Source organism: Drosophila arizonae, chromosome X (assembly GCF_054131065.1).
Source record: "Drosophila arizonae isolate 15081-1271.41 chromosome X, UAZ_ARI_1.0, whole genome shotgun sequence".
Taxonomy (NCBI): domain Eukaryota; kingdom Metazoa; phylum Arthropoda; class Insecta; order Diptera; family Drosophilidae; genus Drosophila; species Drosophila arizonae.
In genome coordinates this window covers 17,125,437-17,148,120 of record NC_142927.1, presented here as the reverse complement: position 1 = coordinate 17,148,120, position 22,684 = coordinate 17,125,437, and the positions used below count along the sequence as shown (strand labels likewise).

General features: G+C 47.6%; 1 protein-coding gene across 5 annotated transcripts in view; it reads left to right on the top strand.

Moving 5' to 3' along the window:
- The window catches only part of futsch (microtubule-associated protein futsch), a 70,805-nt gene that overhangs the window by 44,099 nt on the left and 4,022 nt on the right, over positions 1-22,684 (top strand). For 4 of the 5 annotated variants that reach the window (XM_089474674.1, XM_089474675.1, XM_089474673.1 and 1 more), the window contains exons 4-7: positions 6,078-6,250; positions 6,319-6,541; positions 6,607-6,765; positions 6,829-22,644. In XM_089474674.1, coding sequence (XP_089330800.1) covers positions 6,078-6,250; positions 6,319-6,541; positions 6,607-6,765; positions 6,829-22,644 — 16,371 coding nt within the window. The remainder of the gene's footprint in view (positions 1-6,077; positions 6,251-6,318; positions 6,542-6,606; positions 6,766-6,828; positions 22,645-22,684) is intronic. The other variant, XM_089474676.1, reaches the window with a different exon arrangement.

The window sequence follows — 22,684 nt, the reverse complement described above, 5'->3', positions numbered from 1 at the left end:
CTTTTACGAGAGTCTCAGATCGCAGGCGAGTGAATATGAATTGTGTTTGGTTGATCTCGTAGAGTCAATTGTTATTTGCATGCTGTGCTTATAAAAAAGGTCTAATTTTCGACACCTATATCTGGAGTATATTCCTACACGCTAATCTGTGCTCTCTGCTCAAATCTCTAATTTACTATGAATCCATTTCCATGCCTTCGCTTTGTACTCTCTGTTCCCTGCTCTCAGCTCTTGACCTTTGGTCTCTAATAGAAATTTAGTTGCATCATATTTGCATTCTTTCGCTGTTCGTTGCATTCCACTCAAGTATTGTAAGACTCATAAATGAGCCCCACTCTTCAACAACTTCAACAACTATCGTTCACAATCGACTCCCTTCCGCCGTACTCCCTCCCCTAGTCCCGCTCCTTGTTAAGTAGTATCAGCAACTGTTATTACTCGCTACTCGTCATATTTTCGCTAGTTCAGACTCTGATTTGCCAACTTGGGTTTTATTGTGCGCTTAGCACACGCCGCCTGTGCTAAGCTCCCGTAAGCGGGCAGCATTAACATGCACATGGCCTTTAAAGCCATACGAATTCTTGAGATAAAGCGTATGCAAAATTGATTGATAGAGCCTGGCAAACACACAGACATACCCACGCACACACATACACATACACCCATTTATGTAGTCGTATAGCGGACAAGGCCATATTGACAACGACTGTGCAGCTCATGCATAATTCAAGCAGAGCCAACGAACAGGACGGCACGAGAAAAGAGAGAAAGAAATACAATAAGATGGTCGCACCTAAGCCCCAGCAGGCAAAAGTTAGGCAAATAACTGAATACCGGACAGTCAGCCACGTACACACACACACACACACGCGCACACATTAGATAAAGACAGTTACACTTTGCATATGAATACGCGCGCACACTCCATGAGGAACAACACGCTCCAGCGAAGCCGGCAGCGAAGCAAAATGCTTGCCAGAGACAGAGACATGTACATGTATGTATGTATGTGTGTATGTGTGTGGCTGACAGCAGAGATAAGCGAATGTGACTGCGAATGGGAATGCAAGTGTTGCGGCATGAAATTAAGACTATAAAATGCTCTTATGCCACACACTGTCGAACGCGCCACAGACAATAACCGAGGCAAGTGTTGCACGTAATCAACTGAAGCCAAATCAAAATAGTTGCAGAAATTCAATTTCAATTCCATTAAATATGCAGCAAATACCAAGCAGAGAGATGGTGAAAGAGAGAGAGGAAGAGCGAGAGAGGAAGAGCGAGCGAGAGGCAGACAGACAGAGCTGAGCTTATTAAAGGTTGCTGATGTCTGGCATTTCATCATTATCGATAGCTAGAAATATTTTCAACAAGAATTTCGCATTGGAATTTATTCAGGCTCGAACTGAATTTCAATAGATAGTTTCGAGGAATTCAATAATAACATGAACTATGACTAAAATTAACGGTAATAATAATGAGCAGAAAATGTACATTTAATAGAGAGCAGCAGCTACAAGGTGTGAATAACGGCAGTTCGCCGAGAAACGAGCCTGAGTGGCACGCATCGACAGGCGTCAATCCAGATCAGGCGACGCCTCTCATTGACGCCCCCAGCTGAGAATAGCTGACATGGGACATTCTGTGGGCAGCTGGTTTAATTTTAATTATGGACAGACCTGGACAGAGAGACATACATAGATGTGTGCATATACATGTATGTATGTATGTGCCTGGCTGGGTGGACAACTGGGCCAGTTGCCAAGACTTTGACGCTTACAGCATGTTATTGGGTTTGTCGAACAGCAGCCTGAGGATGACGGCATCTAGATTGTCTTGTTGCTGCTGTTGTGGTTGTTGTTGTTGTAACCAAAGCCTGATGTATGATGCCGTTGGGTCACTTTTGATTAATGATGCACGTGCCACGTGTCGCATTCAAATTTAATGCAGCTGGACTAACTAATTAAAATACCTTTTCAGCCAGAGTTTTTGTATGCGTTAAGCGCATTTCAACTCCATAAATCAACGCGCTTTTGCCTGTCCTGAAGCATAAATGGCCATTTGTATGGGCCCATTTGTCGGGCGCTCCGGCTGTATAATTGTGCAACCAGGCAGGTAAATTCGTTAACTGCTCCGGTTCAGTGAGTTTTAAATATATATAAAAAATTTACTGATTATACCAGGCGTGTTGGCAAGATACCACTTATCAATTACATTAAAAAAAAAAAAAATGAATATAAAAGTTAATTCCGAGAAAACAAATCAATTTACAAATGTCACTCAGTGTCCGAGGCACTTACCGATTTCCAAAGAAATCATTTAGCTCGTTTCTCTTCATTTTGCCAAGTAGCTAAGATGAATTCACGGCAGAGAATAGAGCCGGATAGCTATGCGAATGGCTTCTTCTCACCTCAACTTGTGCAGGTGCTGAGGAAAATGCTTTAAGCCGTGGCTAGGACTGGCTAGAGCTGAAAATTGCAATTGGGGAAAACTTTGTTTTTACACGTGCGCCCCGGCGACGTGTTGAGGGGGCGGGGCCATAGAGGACTTCAGTGCCGGCTGGTGACCGGCGCCAACTGTAATTACTTTGCAGTCCGGCACAAAAATGAAACGAAATAAAAAACAAAAGGAATGTGGAGAGAAAGAGGGCTAGAGAGAGGGAGAGAGCGACATTAGAGAGAGGCTAAAAGCACTGAGAGAGCGAGGAGCGAGGCAAGGGCGTGAAAGGCGTGGAGAGAAATCATAAAACACAAAAAGTTTCCGCCTGTTGTTATGCAAATTTTGTTTTGTTTCACAAACTTGGCAGCATTCCGAGCGTAGGCATTAAAGTACAGTTATTAACGGTTAATATGCGGTCGTTCGCCATTTTGGTTAGGTGCGGCCAGCGCGAAAAACTTTTCAATGGACCTTGCAATGCGAAAAACTGCACTTGACATCAAACACAGCCCGAGCTCCGCGTCTGCCCCATCGTCGAGCTTTTCACTCGGTTCCCTTCATTTTTTTTTACTACATTCATGTCGCCATTTGGCATTATATTGCTGAGAGGGGGGTCGGGGGCCCAAATTGTGGGCGTTGTTTGCCACCAAGTTGGATGCAACTTTCGCATTGTATGTGGCTTTGCAAACTTTGAGCTGCGATTGGGTCCCTGATCTGCCACTCGCCAAACGCCTCTCAGCCTATTGGCTCGCATCTGTGCAGCGCAGACCGCAGAGATAGAGGGTAGAGGGTAGGCGGGGCACTCTTTGTGGTCTTTTGGCTTGGAGGAGAATCAAGTTCCCTTAAGTGCCATTTGTAGTTGGACATACGAAATGGTAAATAGTTTCAAGGCAGCGCCGGCACAAGTGCGCAATTTCCAATTGGCTTTTTATTATATTTACCAACTCGGCTCGGGCCGCCGTTACATCGCCGCCAACTTGTCAGGCAACTAGCGAATAAATTGTGTTATCCGCATTCCGGGCCACAACTTAATGAAATGTTTGACTGCGGAAATCCCAATTAAACTTGAACAATTAGTTCGCCAGATCTGGAGCAATTACTTTAAAGTTTACCGAGGAGTATGCTTGATTCTAATGAGGATGAGGCAGGACATAATAAATATTAAAGATTTCTTTCTTTCTTTCTTATAAGAAAAAAAAAAAAAATAGTTTTAGTTTCCAAACCAATTCCGTGTGCTCTTGAAAATACTTATAAAATCATATAAAATGAAAAAGTACAGATCTAAAATTTTTTCGAGTCAAAAATTATTAATTTCTTTATTTAACAAAAAAAAAAATAAAAATAAAAATAAAATTAAATTAAAAAAAAATAATAATAATAATAATTATAATAATGATTTTTTTTTCATAGAAGTGTCTCTTTCAGTAGTATAATTTTTAAAGCTTTCAAAAATGTCAAGCTTACTCAGTAGAGCTGCATATTTTTTAGAGATATAGAAAAAATAACATGGGATGCATAAGCTTAGGGAAAGAAAGAGATTGAGGGCGTGGTTGGCAAAGTTAAAGCTTCTGAGATAATTTATACAGACGAAGTCACGTCTAGCTCTTCACCTAGTCTGGTCCTCTGGTTTAGTAGAGACTCGAGTTTTTTTTCACAATTAATAAAGAGATTCGCGATGCATTACCAAATCACCTTTCTATGCTGCCATGTGATTGAGAGAATTCTTTATGGGCCTCACTTTAGTCTGTAGCACTTTCATTCAAAGCGCGTGCCAGCACAGGCTTGGATAGGAGCATCAATTGGTCGACAGCGTGGCGCCGTCATTCGATTTGATTTATGCCGAATGACACTTTGGGGCTGCCGTCATGTCGTTAATGAGATGCAAATGCTCTAACCGCATTTTATTTATGAAACGCAAATTGTCACGCGCCGCGCTGAGGCCTGTTGCGGCCGTAAGAAAATACGCGCAAGTTGCAAACCTTAATTCACAAATTGCGTATACGCACGGGTGCCGCATGTGTTTAAGCACCGCCCAGGCCTAAATATGCGGGCATGTATGTCACTGAGCTTTACAAATACACACACGCACAACAAAGTGCTTTCTTGTGTGTGTGTGTGTGTGTGCATGGGGCCTCTGTGTGTCGAGCTGATAAATAAATGTCGCACGCAAGTCGCTGTAAAGATTATCATTTATAAAGAGCATAAGGGCTACGAAACCCGCGTGGCACTCGGACCGCCAGAGAGCCGGATAGTCCGAAAGAGAGAGAGAGAGAGAGAGAGAGAGAGAGAGAGGTGAAAGGCGACAAGCTTGAAGCAAGTGAAGCCATACGTAGGTGCACGCTTGGGCACACTTCAGGCTCGATGGCTCGCCGCTTTTTTTTACGCGTACGTGGGCACATTTGACCGTTGGGTCGACGTGCCGTATACGTAATGTGCCCACGCACACACACCCACACACACATGGACATGGATATGGACGACATTGAAAACATGCGTGTGTGCCTGTTTGTATAGGTAGTGATATGTCATGTGCGCTCATTTCTTTCCTCTTCTTCATTATTTTTTTCTTTTTTTTTTTGGCTTTGTCAACGACTATTTAGTGCAGAAAATGCGTAAATTATTTACATAGGGCAATGCTGTAAAAGCATTTAGTGCTGGGAGCAAGCAGCGGCCATGCCCACCCATCCGATGATGATGCTGATGGTGGTCGACAGCAAATGACATGGCAAGGTCGTCAGCAAGGTCGCATCTTTTATGCTTGTGGCACGCGCTGCACAATTGGTCAGCCGGGCAGCTGGACAGCCAGCCCTGGGGCGGACTGAAAATCTTAATTAAACCATAAAAATTAAAGATTTATGAAATGATTTTTCAGTCGACTGCAATCGCCGTGCAGCAGCAGCGCAAGGGACAGATGCGAATAAAATGCTTGACAATAAAGCCAACTTAGCTCGGAAGCCACCAGCCGCCTGCCGCCTGCCGCCCCACTGTCTGACAATTTAAAGCCACTTGATTTGGTGTGCGTGCCTAATGCTTGGATTCTCTGGCCGGGACTCAAGCGTTTGGTAATCCAAGCCTCTTGTGCGCTTGCCACTCGACGTTTTAGCTATTCATTAGTGCGCTCGGTGGGTTAACGTTGAATAGTAGTTCAACTAGAGACACCAGGCCGTCCTACACTACCGACACTACCGAACAACCTCAGCACCCCACCACCCGACCGACCGACCAGTCGTTCAGTTAGCTGAGTCAGGCTTACCGCAAATAATAAAATTTCTGCGTGGTAGGCAGTCGTAGAGAACGTGAAACAGGCAGGAGCGGGCGTGAGCGGGCGGCTGGAAGCTCTAAAGACCAAACGAGCCACTTGAATGTATTGCCGCCTTGCCCCGCACACACTGGGCCCCACAAGAGTATTCCGTTTACACATATATAACAAAATATTAATGACTGTTAGGGCTTTCCCTTTTACTTCAAGTGAATTTCAAGCAGATGACCATTTAAAAGATTTGCGTATTGTGCTTTCAGATTCAAAGCAGGCTCCAACGAGATTTCGTAGCATTTTAAATGGTTTATTTGAACAGCCTGAGTACCCTAATTGCTGTACTCACTTTCTGAAATCCTCCATCTGCTTATCCCTTATCTTGCAGGTGAGCGACTCATACAATATGCCAGCGAGAACCTAGTGACGGAGGTGCTCATACATCCGCAATACAATACGCTTATACAATGCATGCGTAATCTACTCAGTAGTTTTACGAGGCATCGGCATATTATACACGCTGGCTACACCTTTAGCGGTAACGGTTCTTGGATCCTACAGGTTAGCCAGCACCCGCCCGGGAAGACTAAGATGCCAATGCTAATATGATTTTAACTTCTGCTTTTCAGGATGGCACCTTCTCGGTGGCTGACTTTGCGGAGGCATTTCAAGAGCACGACGTACAAAGGGTGATACGTGCCTATGCGGACACCATAACGATGAATATACACTGTGCCGACGCTGGTCTATGGCACACATTGCCGGATAAGGTATTTTCGCGACAGTGTAAAATACGCATCAATCCGGTGGATGTCCTGGACACCAGTAGCGAGTCCATCAATGGCTTTATAGGTACCACTTAACGCCAAGTAAACTTCATATTCGAATGGAGCGCACTGACCTTTCATTTTTTACAGATTATCTGGCGCCAATGGTGGTGCCAACGTCACTGCGTGAGCTGCTGGAGACGTCGGATGTGGTGGGCAATATACGCTTCACACACCCAACGCTCTATGTGTTTCCCGGGGGCCAGGGCGATGCCGCTCTCTTTGGCATCAACGGCTTTAATATGCTAGGTAAATAATGAGTTATGAGAGATGAAAAGAAAAGATTCCTGAGTAATTTCTGTGATTTCGCAGTTGATGGCGGCTTCAATCGAAAGGCCTGCTTCTGGGACTTTGCACGGCATTTGGACCGGCTGGACGCGGTGCTGATGACGCGCCTGAACAACAGCAATGTGCAGGGACTTGGGGCTGTGGTGTCACGCAAGCGGGACTCTCATGTCTATCCACAGATTGGGCATTTCTTTGGCAATGTTCCCGATCGGAAGGGTGGACTGCCCAGTCCTGATGGCGACAAGGACCGCAATCCACTGCTGATCGATCTCTTTGAGCGCGGTCACGCCTTGGTCAACGATCTCAAGTCGCTTGACCTCAAGCCGCAGTGCTGCTATCGCAATCAAGAGCCTATAAATCTCTACCACAAGGTTGGTCACGGCACCCTGGATATGTATGTGATAAGTCCCTCACGGGACTCCAAAGAGGTCAAAGAGTTTCTACAAAAATGGAATTCCGGGGATCAGCGCCTCTTCACCGCGCGCGACACCAAGGAGTTTAACTTCCCCCTGCAGAATTTGGTATCCATTTGCGCGCTGCTTGTCTGGCAGCCGGCTAACCCGGATGATACCATTACGCGTATCCTCTTCCCGGGCAGCACACCCGACTTTAAGATCCAGGAGGGTCTGGAGAAGCTCAAGCATCTCGAGTTCATGAAGCACTCCACTTGCACGGCCAAGTCAATAGCCCCAGCTATACAGACAGTGACAAGTACCAGAAAGACACTCAAATCAGCTATTGAAGGCACGCCACCCAGCGCTAGCTACAAGCCCAGTAAATTTGGCCCAACTGCCATAGCAGCCGTGGCTGTGCAGCAGGATAACAAGGCAAAGGAAGCTAAGGAAGCAGCAGCAGCAGCAGCAGCGGCAGCAGCAGCAGCTGCCGCAGCAACCGCTGCAGCTGCAACTGCTTTGGAAACACCTGGCGATCAAGTGGAACGACCCACGCCGCTTTTGAGTGCTAAGGCGGACTCCATAGACACGGATGAGCCAGACGCTGAGCCTGAACCGGAGCTCGCTATCGACACCGGTGACGAGGGCGCGCCAGAGCCTTCCGTTCCCTCCACGGAGCCAGCTGAGCACGAGGACAACAAGGACACTGATGAGGAGAAAAAGGTGGAAGTGTTGATTGTCAAGCCACAGCCGGCAGCTGCGCCTGTCAAGGACGCAGTCGATGCAACCGCCACAGAAGCTAGCAGCAAGACAGCAAAGGCCGCCAAGGGCAAGCCGGACAAGCCTCGAGCGGAAGTCAAGCCAGTTGTACGCTCTAGAATTGACAGCAAGCCGCCAAAGTCTATGGACCGCAAGCTGGTGAAGCGTGAGGACAAAAAGAGCTCGCCTACTGCCACGCCAGCTGTAAGCCGAGCGCCAGCTACGCGCGATGTCAAGCCTAAGGTAATGACACGCACCACCAAGTCGAGTCCCAGCAGCACACCTGCCAAGAGCGCCAAGGAGGCCAACAACCGCAAGGTGCTTGAGTCCAAGCAACAGGCGACCGCGGCTCGGCAGAGCACAGCCAGCACACGTCGCACTGTTGGCACCATGGAGAAAAGGTCTGTGGCGGAGACGAAGACAACGCAGCAAGCAACGACGCAAGCAGCGCAGCGCAAGCCCATCTCCCGGAGGCCACGAGGGGTCTCTCCATCCAAGCGAGCTCCGGCCCCTGGCAGTCCCATTAAGTCAGCTAAGCCAAAACCTGATTTGAAGAAGTCACGACTGGATAAGGGTGGTACCACAGACTCCAGCTTGGTGTCCACACCGTCCGCAGATGAGGCGACAGCAGCCAAAAAGATGTTAGATCTAAGTGCCTCACAAGAGCTAGATGCTGAAAAGCAACGGGAATTGGATGACCTCAAAGAGGAACAGGAAGTTGTGCGAGAAATTGAGGCAGTTTTCAGTCGCGACGAGATGAAACGGCAACACTTGATCAAAGCGGAGCTGCGTGAGATGGCGAAGCAGGACAGCACAACGGAGGCCGAGGAAGAGGAGGAATATTTAATTATTGAAAAGGAAGAGGTAGAGCAGTATACAGAGGACTCAATTATTGAGCAAGAGCAGGAGAGCAGCATGACTAAGGAGGAAGAAATTCAAAAGCATCAGCGTGACTCGCAGGAGTCAGAAAAGAAGCGTAAGAAAAGTGCAGAGGAGGAAATCGAAGCCGCCATCGCAAAGGCTGAAGCCGAGGAGCGTAAGGCTCGTCTGGAGAGTAGTGAAGCAGCCAGGCATGAGCCGCACGAACAGTTACACAGCCCTGAGAAAACGGAAATCAAGGCTGAGGTTCAAGAGATCATATCCACTGCCAAGGACATTGTCAAGTCTCGCACTGAAGAACTGCCCCAGGCTAAGCATGCTGAAGAAGAATTCTCTTCCCCTACTCCTGACGACAAGCTCAGCAGCGCCAAGAAAACTTCTGATACTAAGGACGAGCTGATTGAAGCTCCTGAGCTGCCGCCCATTAACTTGCAAGAAAGTCTTCCAGAGGAAAAATTCTCAGCTACAATCGAATCCGGAGCTACCACAGCTCCTACCCTACCCGAAGATGAACGCATTCCATTGGACAAGATTAAGGAAGACTTGGTCATTGAGGAGAAATATGTTAAAGAAGAAACCAAGGAAATCGAATCGATTGTTGTGGCTACCGTTGCAGTGCCTGTCGCAGCAACGACCGCGGCCTCCATTATCACGCCAACCGAAACTAAAATAGTGGTTGCTACTGAGCCGCTTGCCGCTGGTATGGATTCTGCAGAGAGAGTCTTACCCAAGAAAATGACTTTTGAGGCACAGCAGAATCTAATGCGAGATGTTATAAAAACACCTGATGAGGTGGCAGACTTGCCCGTACATGAGGAAGCTGACCTTGGGCTATATGAGAAAGACACACATGAAGCAGGATCCAAGAGTATTTCACATAAAGAAGAAACAGCCAAAGAAGAAAAAGAAACCGAAGATGAAAAAGTTGTCAAAGATATTGATGTGGAAGAGGAAGCCGAACATATTCCTGAGCCTGAGATTATTGCGAAGACAGAGGACCCTACTAAGGTAGAATTTGACGGAAAAACTGCGGTCCCCATAATTCAGAAAACCGATATTATTAGTGAAACAGTTCCTGACAAGGACAACGTGGTGATAGCGCAGGAGCAACCAGGCGAAAAAATCGACAAGAAGCTTGCCAGTACACCAGATGAAAAAGAAACTAGCGATATAACTTCCGAAGATGAATTGCCAGCACATCCTATCCAACCTACAGCTGTACCGACAAAAGTAAAGGACCGTGAAGACACCGTATCTCTAGAAAGCCCTGCAACAATTGAAGAAGCCATTGAGGTTGAAGTGAAAATATCGAAGAAGGAACTCCATGACGTGCAAATAACGAGGAAGGAAGTCCATGAACAATCCAGCATAGGTGACCAAAAGAAAGAAGCAACTGGAGTGTCACCAACTATCAAACAAGCTGAAATGCAAATAACTAAGGCAGCAATAGAACTTAGCCAGCAAAAGAATTTACAAGATGAAGAGATTTCTCCTCTAAAAGACTTAGGGAAACTAGAGATCTCAAAATATGAAGTAATTTCTACAGAGCAGTCCCGTCGCGAATCCATTCAAGAAAGTACGAAGCCAGAAAACTTAAAAGGCGACAAGTCTTTACCAGCCTCTACGGAAGCATCAAGACCTGAATCAGTAGCCGAAAGTGTGAAGGGTGAGCATGAGAAGCCAGAAAGCGTTAAGGTTGAAAAGTCTGGAGAGCCTTCCAGGAGAGAGTCCGTTGCGGAAAGTATTAAACCCGACAGTTTGAAAGATGAAAAGTCTCTACCCGTCTCCAAAGAAACTTCCCGCCCTGGCTCTGCTGTTGAAAGTGTGAAAGAAGAGCACGAAAAGCCTGAAATTGTTAAGGACGATAAATCTGGAGAGCCTTCAAGACGAGAATCCATTGCGGAGAGTATTAAGCCCGAGAGTTTGAAGGACGACAAATCGCTGCCTGTCTCCAAAGAACCTTCTCGCCCAAGCTCTGTTGTTGAGAGTGTAAAAGATGAGCATGAGAAACCTGAAATTGTTAAAGATGATAAATCTGGAGAGCCTTCGAGACGAGAATCCGTTGCGGAGAGTACTAAACCCGATAGCCTCAAAGATGGCAAGTCACTTCCCGCCTCCAAAGAGCCATCAAGACCTGAGTCTGTCGCTGAAAGTGTAAAAGATGAGCATGAGAAGGCAGAAAGTGCTAAGGACGAGAAGTCTGCAGAGCCCTCCAGGAGAGAATCCGTTGCGGAGAGTACTAAACCCGATAGCCTCAAAGATGACAAGTCACTTCCTGCCTCCAAAGAACCATCAAGACCTGAGTCTGTCGCTGAAAGTGTGAAAGACGAGCACGAGAAACCAGAAAGTGTTAAGGATGAAAAGTCCGAAGAGCCTTCGAGACGAGAATCCGTTGCGGAGACTAAGAAGGCAGAGAGTTTGAAGGACGAGAAGTCTGGAGAGCCTTCCAGGAGAGAATCCGTTGCGGAGAGTACTAAGCCCGAAAGCTTGAAAGATGACGAATCCCTTCATGCCTCCAAAGAGCCATCAAGACCTCACTCCGTCACCGAAAGTGTGAAAGACGAGCACGAGAAACCAGAAAGTGTTAAGGACGATAAATCTGGAGAGCCTTCAAGACGAGAATCCATTGCGGAGAGTATTAAGCCCGAGAGTTTGAAGGACGATAAATCACTGCCTGTCTCCAAAGAACCTTCTCGCCCAAGCTCTGTTGTTGAGAGTGTAAAAGATGAGCATGAGAAACCTGAAATTGTTAAAGATGATAAATCTGGAGAGCCTTCGAGACGAGAATCCGTTGCGGAGAGTACTAAACCCGATAGCCTCAAAGATGACAAGTCACTTCCTGCCTCCAAGGAGCCATCAAGACCTGAGTCTGTCGTCGAAAGCGTAAAAGACGATCATGAGAAACCAGAAAGTGTTAAGGATGAAAAGTCCGAAGAGCCTTCGAGACGAGAATCCGTTGCGGAGACTAAGAAGGCAGAGAGTTTGAAGGACGAGAAGTCTGGAGAGCCTTCCAGGAGAGAATCCGTTGCGGAGAGTACTAAGCCCGAAAGCTTGAAAGATGACGAATCCCTTCATGCCTCCAAAGAGCCATCAAGACCTCACTCCGTCACCGAAAGTGTGAAAGACGAGCACGAGAAACCAGAAAGTGTTAAGGACGATAAATCTGGAGAGCCTTCAAGACGAGAATCCATTGCGGAGAGTATTAAGCCCGAGAGTTTGAAGGACGATAAATCGCTGCCTGTCTCCAAAGAACCTTCTCGCCCAAGCTCTGTTGTTGAGAGTGTAAAAGATGAGCATGAGAAACCTGAAATTGTTAAAGATGATAAATCTGGAGAGCCTTCGAGACGAGAATCCGTTGCGGAGAGTACTAAACCCGATAGCCTCAAAGATGACAAGTCACTTCCTGCCTCCAAGGAGCCATCAAGACCTGAGTCTGTCGTCGAAAGCGTAAAAGACGATCATGAGAAACCAGAAAGTGTTAAGGATGAAAAGTCCGAAGAGCCTTCGAGACGAGAATCCGTTGCAGAGACTAAGAAGGCAGAGAGTTTGAAGGACGAGAAGTCTGGAGAGCCTTCCAGGAGAGAATCCGTTGCGGAGAGTACTAAGCCCGAAAGCTTGAAAGATGACAAATCCCTTCATACCTCCAAAGAGCCATCAAGACCTCACTCTGTCACCGAAAGTGTGAAAGACGAGCACGAGAAACCAGAAAGTGTTAAGGACGATAAATCTGGAGAACCTTCAAGACGAGAATCCATTGCGGAGAGTACTAAGCCCGAGAGTTTGAAGGACGACAAGTCGCTGCCCGTCTCCAAAGAACCTTCCCGCCCAAGCTCTGTTGTTGAGAGTGTGAAAGACGAGCATGAGAAACCAGAAAGCGTTAGGGACGAAAAGTCTGGAGAGCCTTCCAGGAGAGAATCTGCTGCGGAAAGTGTAAAACCCGACAGCTTGAAAGATGAAAAGTCTATACCTGTCTCTAAAGAACCTTCCCGCCCAAGTTCTGTTGCTGAAAGTGTGAAAGATGAGCATGAGAAGGCAGAAAGTGCTAAGGACGAGAAGTCTGCAGAGCCCTCCAGGAGAGAATCAGTTGCGGAGAGTACTAAACCCGATAGCCTCAAAGATGACAAGTCACTTCCTGCCTCCAAAGAGCAATCAAGACCTGAGTCTGTCGCTGAAAGTGTGAAAGATGAGCATGAGAAACCAGAAATTGTTAGAGACGAAAAGTCTGGAGAGCCTTCCAGGAGAGAATCTGCTGCAGAAAGTGTAAAACCCGACAGCTTGAAAGATGAGAAGTCTATACCTGTCTCTAAAGAACCTTCCCGCCCAAGTTCTGTTGCTGAAAGTGTGAAAGACGAGCACGAGAAGCCAGAAAGTGCTACGGCTGAGAAGTCTGGAGAGCCCTCCAGAAGAGAATCCGTTGCGGAAAGTATTAAGCCCGACAGCTTGAAAGATGACAAATCTCTGCCAGTCTCCAAGGAACCATCACGGCCGGGCTCTGTGGTAGAAAGTGTGAAAGATGATCATGAGAAGGCAGAAAGTGCTAAAGACGAGAAGTCTGCAGAGCCCTCCAGGAGAGAATCCGTTGCGGAGAGTACTAAACCCGATAGCCTCAAAGATGACAAGTCACTTCCTGCCTCCAAAGAGCCATCAAGACCTGAGTCTGTCGCTGAAAGTGTGAAAGATGAGCATGAGAAGGCAGAAAGTGCTAAGGACGAGAAGTCTGCAGAGCCCTCCAGGAGAGAATCCGTTGCGGAGAGTACTAAACCCGATAGCCTCAAAGATGACAAGTCACTTCCTGCCTCCAAAGAGCCATCAAGACCTGAGTCTGTCGCTGAAAGTGTGAAAGATGAGCATGAGAAACCAGAAAGCGTTAGGGATGAAAAGTCTGGAGAACCTTCAAGAAGAGAGTCCGTTGCTGAGAGTACGAAGGCCGAGAGTGTGAAGGACGACAAATCGCTGCCCTTCTCCAAAGAACCTTCCCGACCAGCCTCTGCTGTTGAAAGTGTGAAAGACGAGCACGAGAAACCAGAAAGCGTTAAGGACGAAAAGTCTGGAGAACCTTCCAGGAGAGAGTCCGTTGCGGAAAGTATTAAACCCGACAGTTTGAAAGATGAAAAGTCTCTACCCGTCTCCAAAGAACCTTCTCGCCCTGGCTCTGCTGTTGAAAGTGTGAAAGAAGAGCACGAGAAGCCAGAAAGTGTTAAAGGCGAAAAGTCTGGAGAACCTTCCAGGAGAGAATCCGTTGCGGAGAGTACTAAACCCGACAGCTTGAAAGATGGCAAGTCCCTTCCAGCCTCCAAAGAGCCATCAAGACCTGAGTCTGTCGCTGAAAGTGTGAGAGATGAGCATGAGAAACCAGAAAGCGTTAAGGACGAGAAGTCTGGAGAGCCTTCCAGAAGAGAATCTGCTGTGGAAAGTGTAAAACCCGAGAGCTTGAAAGATGACAAATCGCTGCCTGTCTCTAAAGAACCTTCCCGCCCTGGCTCTGTTATTGAAAGTATGAAAGACGAGCATGAAAAACCAGAAAGCATTAAGGATGAAAAGTCTGGAGAGCCTTCAAGAAAAGAGTCCGTTGCTGAGAGTACTAAACCCGATAGCCTCAAAGATGACAAGTCCCTTCCTGCCTCCAAAGAGCCATCAAGACCTGAGTCTGTCGCTGAAAGTGTGAAAGATGAGCATGAGAAGGCAGAAAGTGCTAAGGACGAGAAGTCTGCAGAGCCCTCCAGGAGAGAATCCGTTGCGGAGAGTACTAAACCCGATAGCCTCAAAGATGACAAGTCCCTTCCTACCTCTAAAGAGCCATCAAGACCTCACTCTGTCACCGAAAGTGTGAAAGACGAGCACGAGAAACCAGAAAGTGTTAAGGACGATAAATCTGGAGAACCTTCGAGACGAGAATCCGTTGCGGAAAGTGTAAAACCCGAGAGTTTGAAAGATGATAAATCGCCGCCTGTCTCTAAAGAACCTTCCCGCCCTGGCTCTGCTGTTGAGAGTGTGAAAGACGAGCATGAGAAACCAGAAAGTGTTAAGAGCGATAGATCCGATAGCCTCAAAGATGACAAGTCACATCTTGCCTCCAAAGAGCCATCAAGACCTGAGTCTGTCGCTGAAAGTGTGAAAGATGAGCATGAGAAGGCAGAAAGTGCTAAGGACGAGAAGTCTGCAGAGCCCTCCAGGAGAGAATTCGTTGCGGAGAGTACTAAACCCGATAGCCTCAAAGATGGCAAGTCCCTTCCTACCTCTAAAGAGCCATCAAGACCTGAGTCTGTCGTTGAAAGTGTGAAAGATGAGCTTGAGAAACCAGAAAGCATTAAGGGTGAAAAGTCTGGAGAGCCTTCGAGAAGAGAATCCGTTGCTGAGAGTACTAAGGCCGTGAGTTTGAAGGACGACATATCGCTGCCCGTCTCCAAAGAACCTTCGCGCCCAGCCTCTGTTGTTGAGAGTGTAAAGGACGAGCATGAGAAACCAGAAAGTGTTAAGGGCGATAGGTCTGGAGAACCTTCCAGGAGAGAATGCGTTGCGGAAAGTATTAAACCCGACAGTTCGAAAGATGAAAAGTCTCTGCCCGTCTCCAAAGAACCTTCCCGCCCTGGCTCTGCTGTTGAAAGTGTGAAAGACGAGCACGATAAGCCAGAAAGTGTTAAAGACGAAAAGTCTGTAGAACCTTCCAGGAGAGAATCCGTTGCGGAAAGTATTAAACCCGACAGTTCGAAAGATGAAAAGTCTCTTCCCGTCTCCAAAGAACCTTCCCGCCCTGGCTCTGCTGTTGAAAGTGTGAAAGACGAGCACGAGAAACCAGAAAGCGTTAAGGGTGAAAAGTCTGGAGAGCCTTCGAGAAGAGAATCCGTTGCTGAGAGTACTAAGGCCGTGAGTTTGAAGGACGACATATCGCTGCCCGTCTCCAAAGAACCTTCGCGCCCAGCCTCTGTTGTTGAGAGTGTAAAAGACGAGAATGAGAAGCCAGAAAGTGTTAAAGACCAAAAGTCTGTAGAACCTTCCAGGAGAGAATCCGTTGCGGAGAGTACTAAACCCGATAGCGTCAAAGATGATGTCGCTGAAAGTGTGAAAGATGATCTTGAGAAACCAGAAAGCATTAAGGGTGAAAAGTCTGGAGGGCCTTCGAGAAGAGAATCCGTTGCTGAGAGTACTAAGGCCGAGAGTGTGAAGGACGACAAATCGCTGCCTGTCTCCAAAGAGCCTTCCCGCCCAGCCTCTGCTGTTGAAAGTGTGAAAGACGAGCACGAGAAACCAGAAAGCGTTAAGGACGAAAAGTCTGGAGAACCTTCGAGACGAGAATCCGTTGCGGAAAGTGTTAAACTCGACAGCTCGAAAGATGACAAATCTCTGCCCGTCTCCAAAGAACCTTCCCGCCCTGGCTCTGCTGTTGAAAGTGTGAAAGACGAGCACGATAAGCCAGAAAGTATTAAAGACGAAAAGTCTGTAGAACCTTCCAGGAGAGAATCCGTTGCGGAAAGTGTTAAGCCCGACAGCTTGAAAGATGACAAATCTCTGCCCGTCTCCAAAGAACCTTCCCGCCCTGGCTCTGCTGTTGAAAGTGTGAAAGACGAGCACGATAAGCCAGAAAGTGTTAAAGACGAAAAGTCTGTAGAACCTTCCAGGAGAGAATCCGTTGCGGAAAGTGTTAAGCCCGACAGCTTGAAAGATGACAAATCTCTGCCCGTCTCCAAAGAACCTTCCCGCCCTGGCTCTGCTGTTGAAAGTGTGAAAGACGAGCACGATAAGCCAGAAAGTGTTAAAGACGAAAAGTCTGTAGAACCTTCCAGGAGAGAATCCGTTGCGGAAAGTGTTAAGCCCGACAGCTTGAAAGATGACAAATCTCTGCCCGTTTCCAAAGAAGCATCACGACCCGGCTCTGCTGTTGAAAGTGTGAAAGACGAGCACGAGAAGCCAGAAAGTGTTAAGGATGAAAAGTCTGGAGAACCTTCCAGGAGAGAATCAGTTACAGAGAGCAGTAAGCCAGAGAGTTTGAAGGACGAGAAATCGCTTCCTGTCTCCAAAGAACCATCACGACCGGGCTCTGTCGCCGAGAGTTTGAAAGAATATGAAGAGAAGCCTGGTAGTATTAAAGGCGAGAAGTCTGGAGAGCCTTCAAGAAGAGAATCCATTGCAGAGAGCATTAAGCTCGAAAGTTTGAAAGATGACAAGTCTCTTCCTGTTTCAAAGGAGACATCACGACCGGGATCCGTAGACGAAAGTGTAAAGGCTGAACAGGAACAACCTGAGGCTCTAAAAGACGACACATCCGCAGTGCCTTCCAGAAGAGAATCCGTTGTTGAGTGCAAAAAGCCTGAAAGTGTTAAAGATGACAAGTCTCTACCTGCTTCCAAGGAATCATCTCGGCCTGAGTCTGCTTTAGACAGTGTGAAGGGTGCAAATGAGAAGTCTGAATATCTAAAAGATGAAATAACAAAAGCAGGTATAATTAAAGGTGACAAATCTCCTGGCTCAGCTGATGAAAGTGTGAAAGATGATCCTGAAAGTATGAAAGATGATAAGTCTACAGAGCCTTCGCGGCGTGAATCTGTTGCAGAAAGTACCAAAATAGAAAGCACGAAAGATGACAAGTCACTTCCCGTATCCAAGGAACCCACACGTCCGGGCTCGGTAGTAGATAGTGTTGATCATGAAGAGCCCAAAGAAATTTCACGTCCCGAAAGTATACAGCATGAAATAAGTTTATCTAAAGAATTTTCTGCTCAAGACTCAGTTGTCGAGACTGCTTCTTCACCGATAGATGAAGCTAAAGACTTCGTACTCGCGGATAATGTAAATAAAGATACCTTAGTCTTAAATTTGGACTCGAAGGGTGACTATCCAACACTTTCGAGCCCTATTGATGTTGCTGAGGGTGACTTCGCAGTGGCAACTTCCCTGGCACCAAAGTCGGCAGATCAAAAGACGTCAATTCCTGTCTCGATTGGTGACACAGCATCTTCACCAATTGATGAGGCAAAAGATTTTATACCATCGGATGGTATAAAAAAAGAGACATTCGTCCTAGCTATGGAATCAAAGAGCGACTTTCCAACCCTCTCAAGTCCTATTGATGTTGCTGAGGGTGACTTCTCAGTGTCAACATCTAAGCCGCTTGATGATGAATCTCCCAAGGATAATAAGTCAGCATTGAGCTTCAAGGAAGTATCACGACCTGAATCTGTACACGAATCTTTAGCTGAAAGTCCAAAGGCAGACGATATTACTGAATCGACTGTTGAAAAACCAGAAAGTGACAAAGACAAAAAGTCTGCTACTTCTTCCCGAAGTGGATCTATTGCAGAGAGCACAAAAGTTGATGATAAGTCTCTACCGCTTACCTCAAAGGAACCATCGCGTCCAGCATCAGTGGCTGAAAGTGTGAAGTCAAAGGAATCTTCCCGTCCAACTTCAGTCGCTGAAACAGCATCGTCACCAATAGATGAAGCATCAAAAGAACCTCTTTCATTAATATTGACATCTACTGAAATGAATGCGAACTATCCAACAGTGTCCAGCCCAGTTGATATTGCTGAAGGCGAGTTTTCCCACACAACATCGGGGGCGATGGAAATAGAAAAGCCTGCTGAAGACGCCACTGTGGGAGCGGTGCTAACGGCGTCCAGCCCAGTCGATGTGGCAGATAATATTTTTAAATCGTTTACGACTTTTGAAGAACATATCATTCAACAAACAAGCCAACCTGAATCTGATGGAATCAGCTCGAGCAAAGGTACTCTGGAATCGCTAACTGATACGCTGAGTAAAAAGGCAGAAACTGTAATTGATGTAGTGAGTCAAAAACTAGAAAGTGCTAAGGAGCTAGTAGCAGAGTCTCTGGAGGGATCCAAAACAGAAACTAAAACCGATGAACAAGAGACAGAAGATTCTACTACCAAGGGTAACTTAGACTTGAGTGGATTTTCAGAGCTTCGAGAAACGCATATTACCACAGTTGACTCACCCGAATTCACAGTAACCATATGCGAACGCGACGAGAGTATTTTGCACGATATCAAGGAAGAGGATGAGGAGCACAGATTCTCGCCACCAACCGAAAAGGGAGCCATTATACCAGAGCAACCAATGCGTCCCCTCTCGCCACGCGAAGAAGAAGTTGCCAAGATAGTCGCCGATGTAGCCAAGGTATTGAAATCCGACAAAGATATTACTGACATTATACCAGGATTCAATGAGAAGCAATTGGAAGAAAAACTAAAAACCACTTCTGAACCTGAAACTGAGCCCACAGATGATTTAAAAACAATCACACCAGAGGTTCTTTCGAGAAAATTAAGTGCAACAAGGGACCTATCGTTGGATGAAAAGATATTGGATATCAAAATGATGAAGGTAGATATTGAGTCTGAAAAGTCATCACCAGATCAAAAATCTGGGCCAATTTCAATTGAAGAGAAGGACAAAATTGAGCAGTCCGAAAAAGCTCAACTCCGAGAAGGAGCTGCCAAAATGGCTGATATTGAAGTAGCTAAGGATATTTCCAGGCCGGAGTCCGTAACAAGCCAGTTGGGAGCAATCGAGTCTTTAACATCCCAAACGGAGTCCATAACAAGCCAAAAAGAAGAAAAGCTGGAAGAATCGACAATTCTGTCAAGAGAAGCATCACGACCCGAATCAGTGGCTAGTTTGAAAGAGGAACTCGATCAAAAGCATGAAAAATCGCCACCACTATCTAAGGATATTTCCAGACCCGAGTCAATTGTAAGCCACGTTAGTGAGAAGGAAATTGTCAGTGTAGAGTCGCATTCCAGACGTGAGTCAGAAATGTCTGCTGCTGACGGCGTGAAAGGCGATGGATCGGTTACAGCAAGCAAAGATGCAACGCGTCCAGGATCCGCAGCCAGCCACGTCAGCGAACAGTCATCAGAGACAAAGAAAAGCCCCCACCCGGAATCGAAAGAGAAGGAGAATGAATCCTCGCGGCCAGCATCAAGTGCCAGTCATATCAGTGCCAAGGATGAGCAGACTTCAGAGTCCCAACGCGATTCAGTACTGATAGCGACACTCGAAACCAAAAAGGAGGAAAAATCAAGCGAATCAACAAGCACATCAAAGACTGTTATAAGTCAATCTCACCTAAAAGAAGAATCTATCAGCGAATCCGTATGTAGCAGCATGAAGGCTGAGGACAGTTCACGGCGCGAGTCATTGTCCAGTCTGCTGACCGACAAGGAAATCACCAAATTGGTTACCTCTAGCGTTAAGGAAGATACTGAACATGTTACAAAGATAACGGAAAAAACGACAACATCCCAGTTGGAGGAGCTACTCATTCAGTCCGAAGAGTGTTCATCCGAGTCCATAGTCAGCGAGATTCAAACTACGAGCAGCCAGAAGCCAAGTAGTCAAATCTCAAGTAAGGAAATCACAAGCACAAGTGTTCAGGAATCAGTAAAGGACAGTCTCAAGGAAACGGTAGCTGAATTTTTGGCAACGGAGAAAATAGTTTCTGCCAAGGAAACCTTCAGCGCTAATGCTACTAAAACCGCTGATGACTGTCTAAAGATGATTTCCAGTGAAATCACCTCCCAGAAGCCGTTGTTTGTCGGCACAGATGAGTCGCGGCGTGAGTCGATGCTTAGCCAGACCAGCGAGGGTCGACAAACCCACAGCGATGTTGAGGAGGATAGCGACGATGACAGACATGCCGGTCTAAAGGAAAGTCGCTCCAAGTCCATTGCCACCATCATGATGACCAGCATCTATAAGCCCTCCGAGGAGCTTGATACGATTGAAGCGATCAAAGAAGAGGAGACTAAAGAAGAGGACGAACATGAGGCATCCAAGGAGACAAAAACCACTTCCTCCACAGACACAACCACTAAGACAACCACATTGCTGCAATCCTCTGAACAGAGCAGCAGCAGCACCACTACCACAACTAAATCAACCGACTCGAAAACCAAAGTAGAGTCGATAACACTATTACACACACAAACACAGGCTGAGCAAGCAGTGGACGGCACAGATCGCAAGACGCCGCCAACGGCACCGGTCAGTCCCAGTGTAAAGCCAGTGAGCACCACAAGCACCGCGGCCAGCTCAGGCTGTGCCAAGAGTGAGTCTAGCGCTGCCAGCGTCGCATCAACATCGGGCCCACTGTCGCCCAAAGATATTAGTGGTAAGTCTAGTCCTGGTGCTTTAACATCTGAAAGTCAATCCATACCAACACCGCTAGGGCGTGAATCACACACCGAGACACCAGAGTCATCACCCAAACCAACATCTCCGTTCCCGCGTGTCAGCAAAGACGAGCTTAGGTCCCTAGGTGCAGTGGAGGAGCCCGATTTAGCCGAGATTGGAATCGACTCCAGCGAGCTGCTGCCCGAACTGCACGAGCTGCGTGGCATTGAGAGCACCACAGCGCTGAGCGGCAGCACCGAAAAGATTATCACGACAACCATAACCACAGTCACCAAGGTTATCTCCGCGGATGGCAAGGAGATTGTGACCGAGCAAAAGACAGTTACTACAACCGATAGCTCTGAGCCAGATAGCGAGAAGGTCGTGGTAACCACAACGCGCACCACCAGCGAGAGCGAGAAGAGCGAGCGTGAGCGCGATCAAATGCTACCCAAGGAGGTGGCTGTGCTGCGTGGCACTTATCGCTCCAGCACCCCCGGCAGTGATGATGAGCGTCTGGCCGGCGCTATGAGCGATGATGACTTGCCAGGCACACCACGCAGCACCAGCTATGATCTGCAGCGCTCCAGCTCTGGGGTGAGCAAGCGCTCGGATCTGGATGGCGAGGACAGTCAGGATGATATACCGCCTCAATACGGCAGCGAAGAGCATTCCACTGCGCGCGCTATTCTGCCGCCCCGCACTGCTGATCCCATGGCAACCTCGTTCTATGGCGCACTTCCCGATAGTTTTGATGGCAAGCCCAGCACAGAGCCCATACCGATACGAGGTGCCGTGCTGATGACCTACACAGACTCACCGCCAGCCAGTCAATCGTCGGAGAGTGTGGAGAGCACCAGCCAAACCTGGGCCGGACATAAATTCCTGGATGAGGCCGACAAGGACTTCCAGAAGGCACTCGAGGAGCATGTGCAGGCGCGCGGCGCCGAGGTGATGTCTTCCGTGACCGCCAAGTATTCCTACTCGCCTTCCAAGGCCGAGGAGGTCGAGCAAATTGTCAGCAGCACTGCCGAGCGACAACGTTTCCCCCTCAGTGATGTCCACAAGGTACGCAGCGGCGACAATCTCTTGGCTAGTTTTGGCACCCTAAGTCCAGCTGGTGGAAGCCAGCAAGCAGCAAGCACTGCAACCACCACTGGCACTGAAAGCAGCCATACAGCTGCCACACCGTCAACAGCAACAGCTGCAGCAACAACTGCAGCAACATCAGCAACAACTGTAGCAACAACTGCAGCAACAACAACAGCAACAACAACAGCTAGCACAAGCAGCACTACCGGCACTCTGCCAAAGGATCGACTTGAGGAATGGGGCAAACCACTCGGCCTCCCATCACCGGCACCATTGCCGGTCGAAGGCGCCGATATTCGCACCACACCCAAGAAGGAGCGTCGCTTGGTCGCAACCAAGACGCGACTGAACAATGAGAAGAACCTGCGCAAGCGTAGCGAGTCACCCAACAAGGCTAAGAAGCCCGCACCAGTGTATGTGGATCTTACCTATGTGCCGCATAACGGCAACTCCTACTATGCGCACGTGGACTTCTTTAAGCGCGTCCGTGCTCGCTACTATGTCTTCTCCGGCACTGAGCCTAGCCGTCAGGTCTACGATGCCCTGCTGGAGGCCAAGCAAACCTGGGAAGACAAAGAGCTAGGTAAGTACCGTCAGAGAGTCAGCAACGGAACACCCCATTA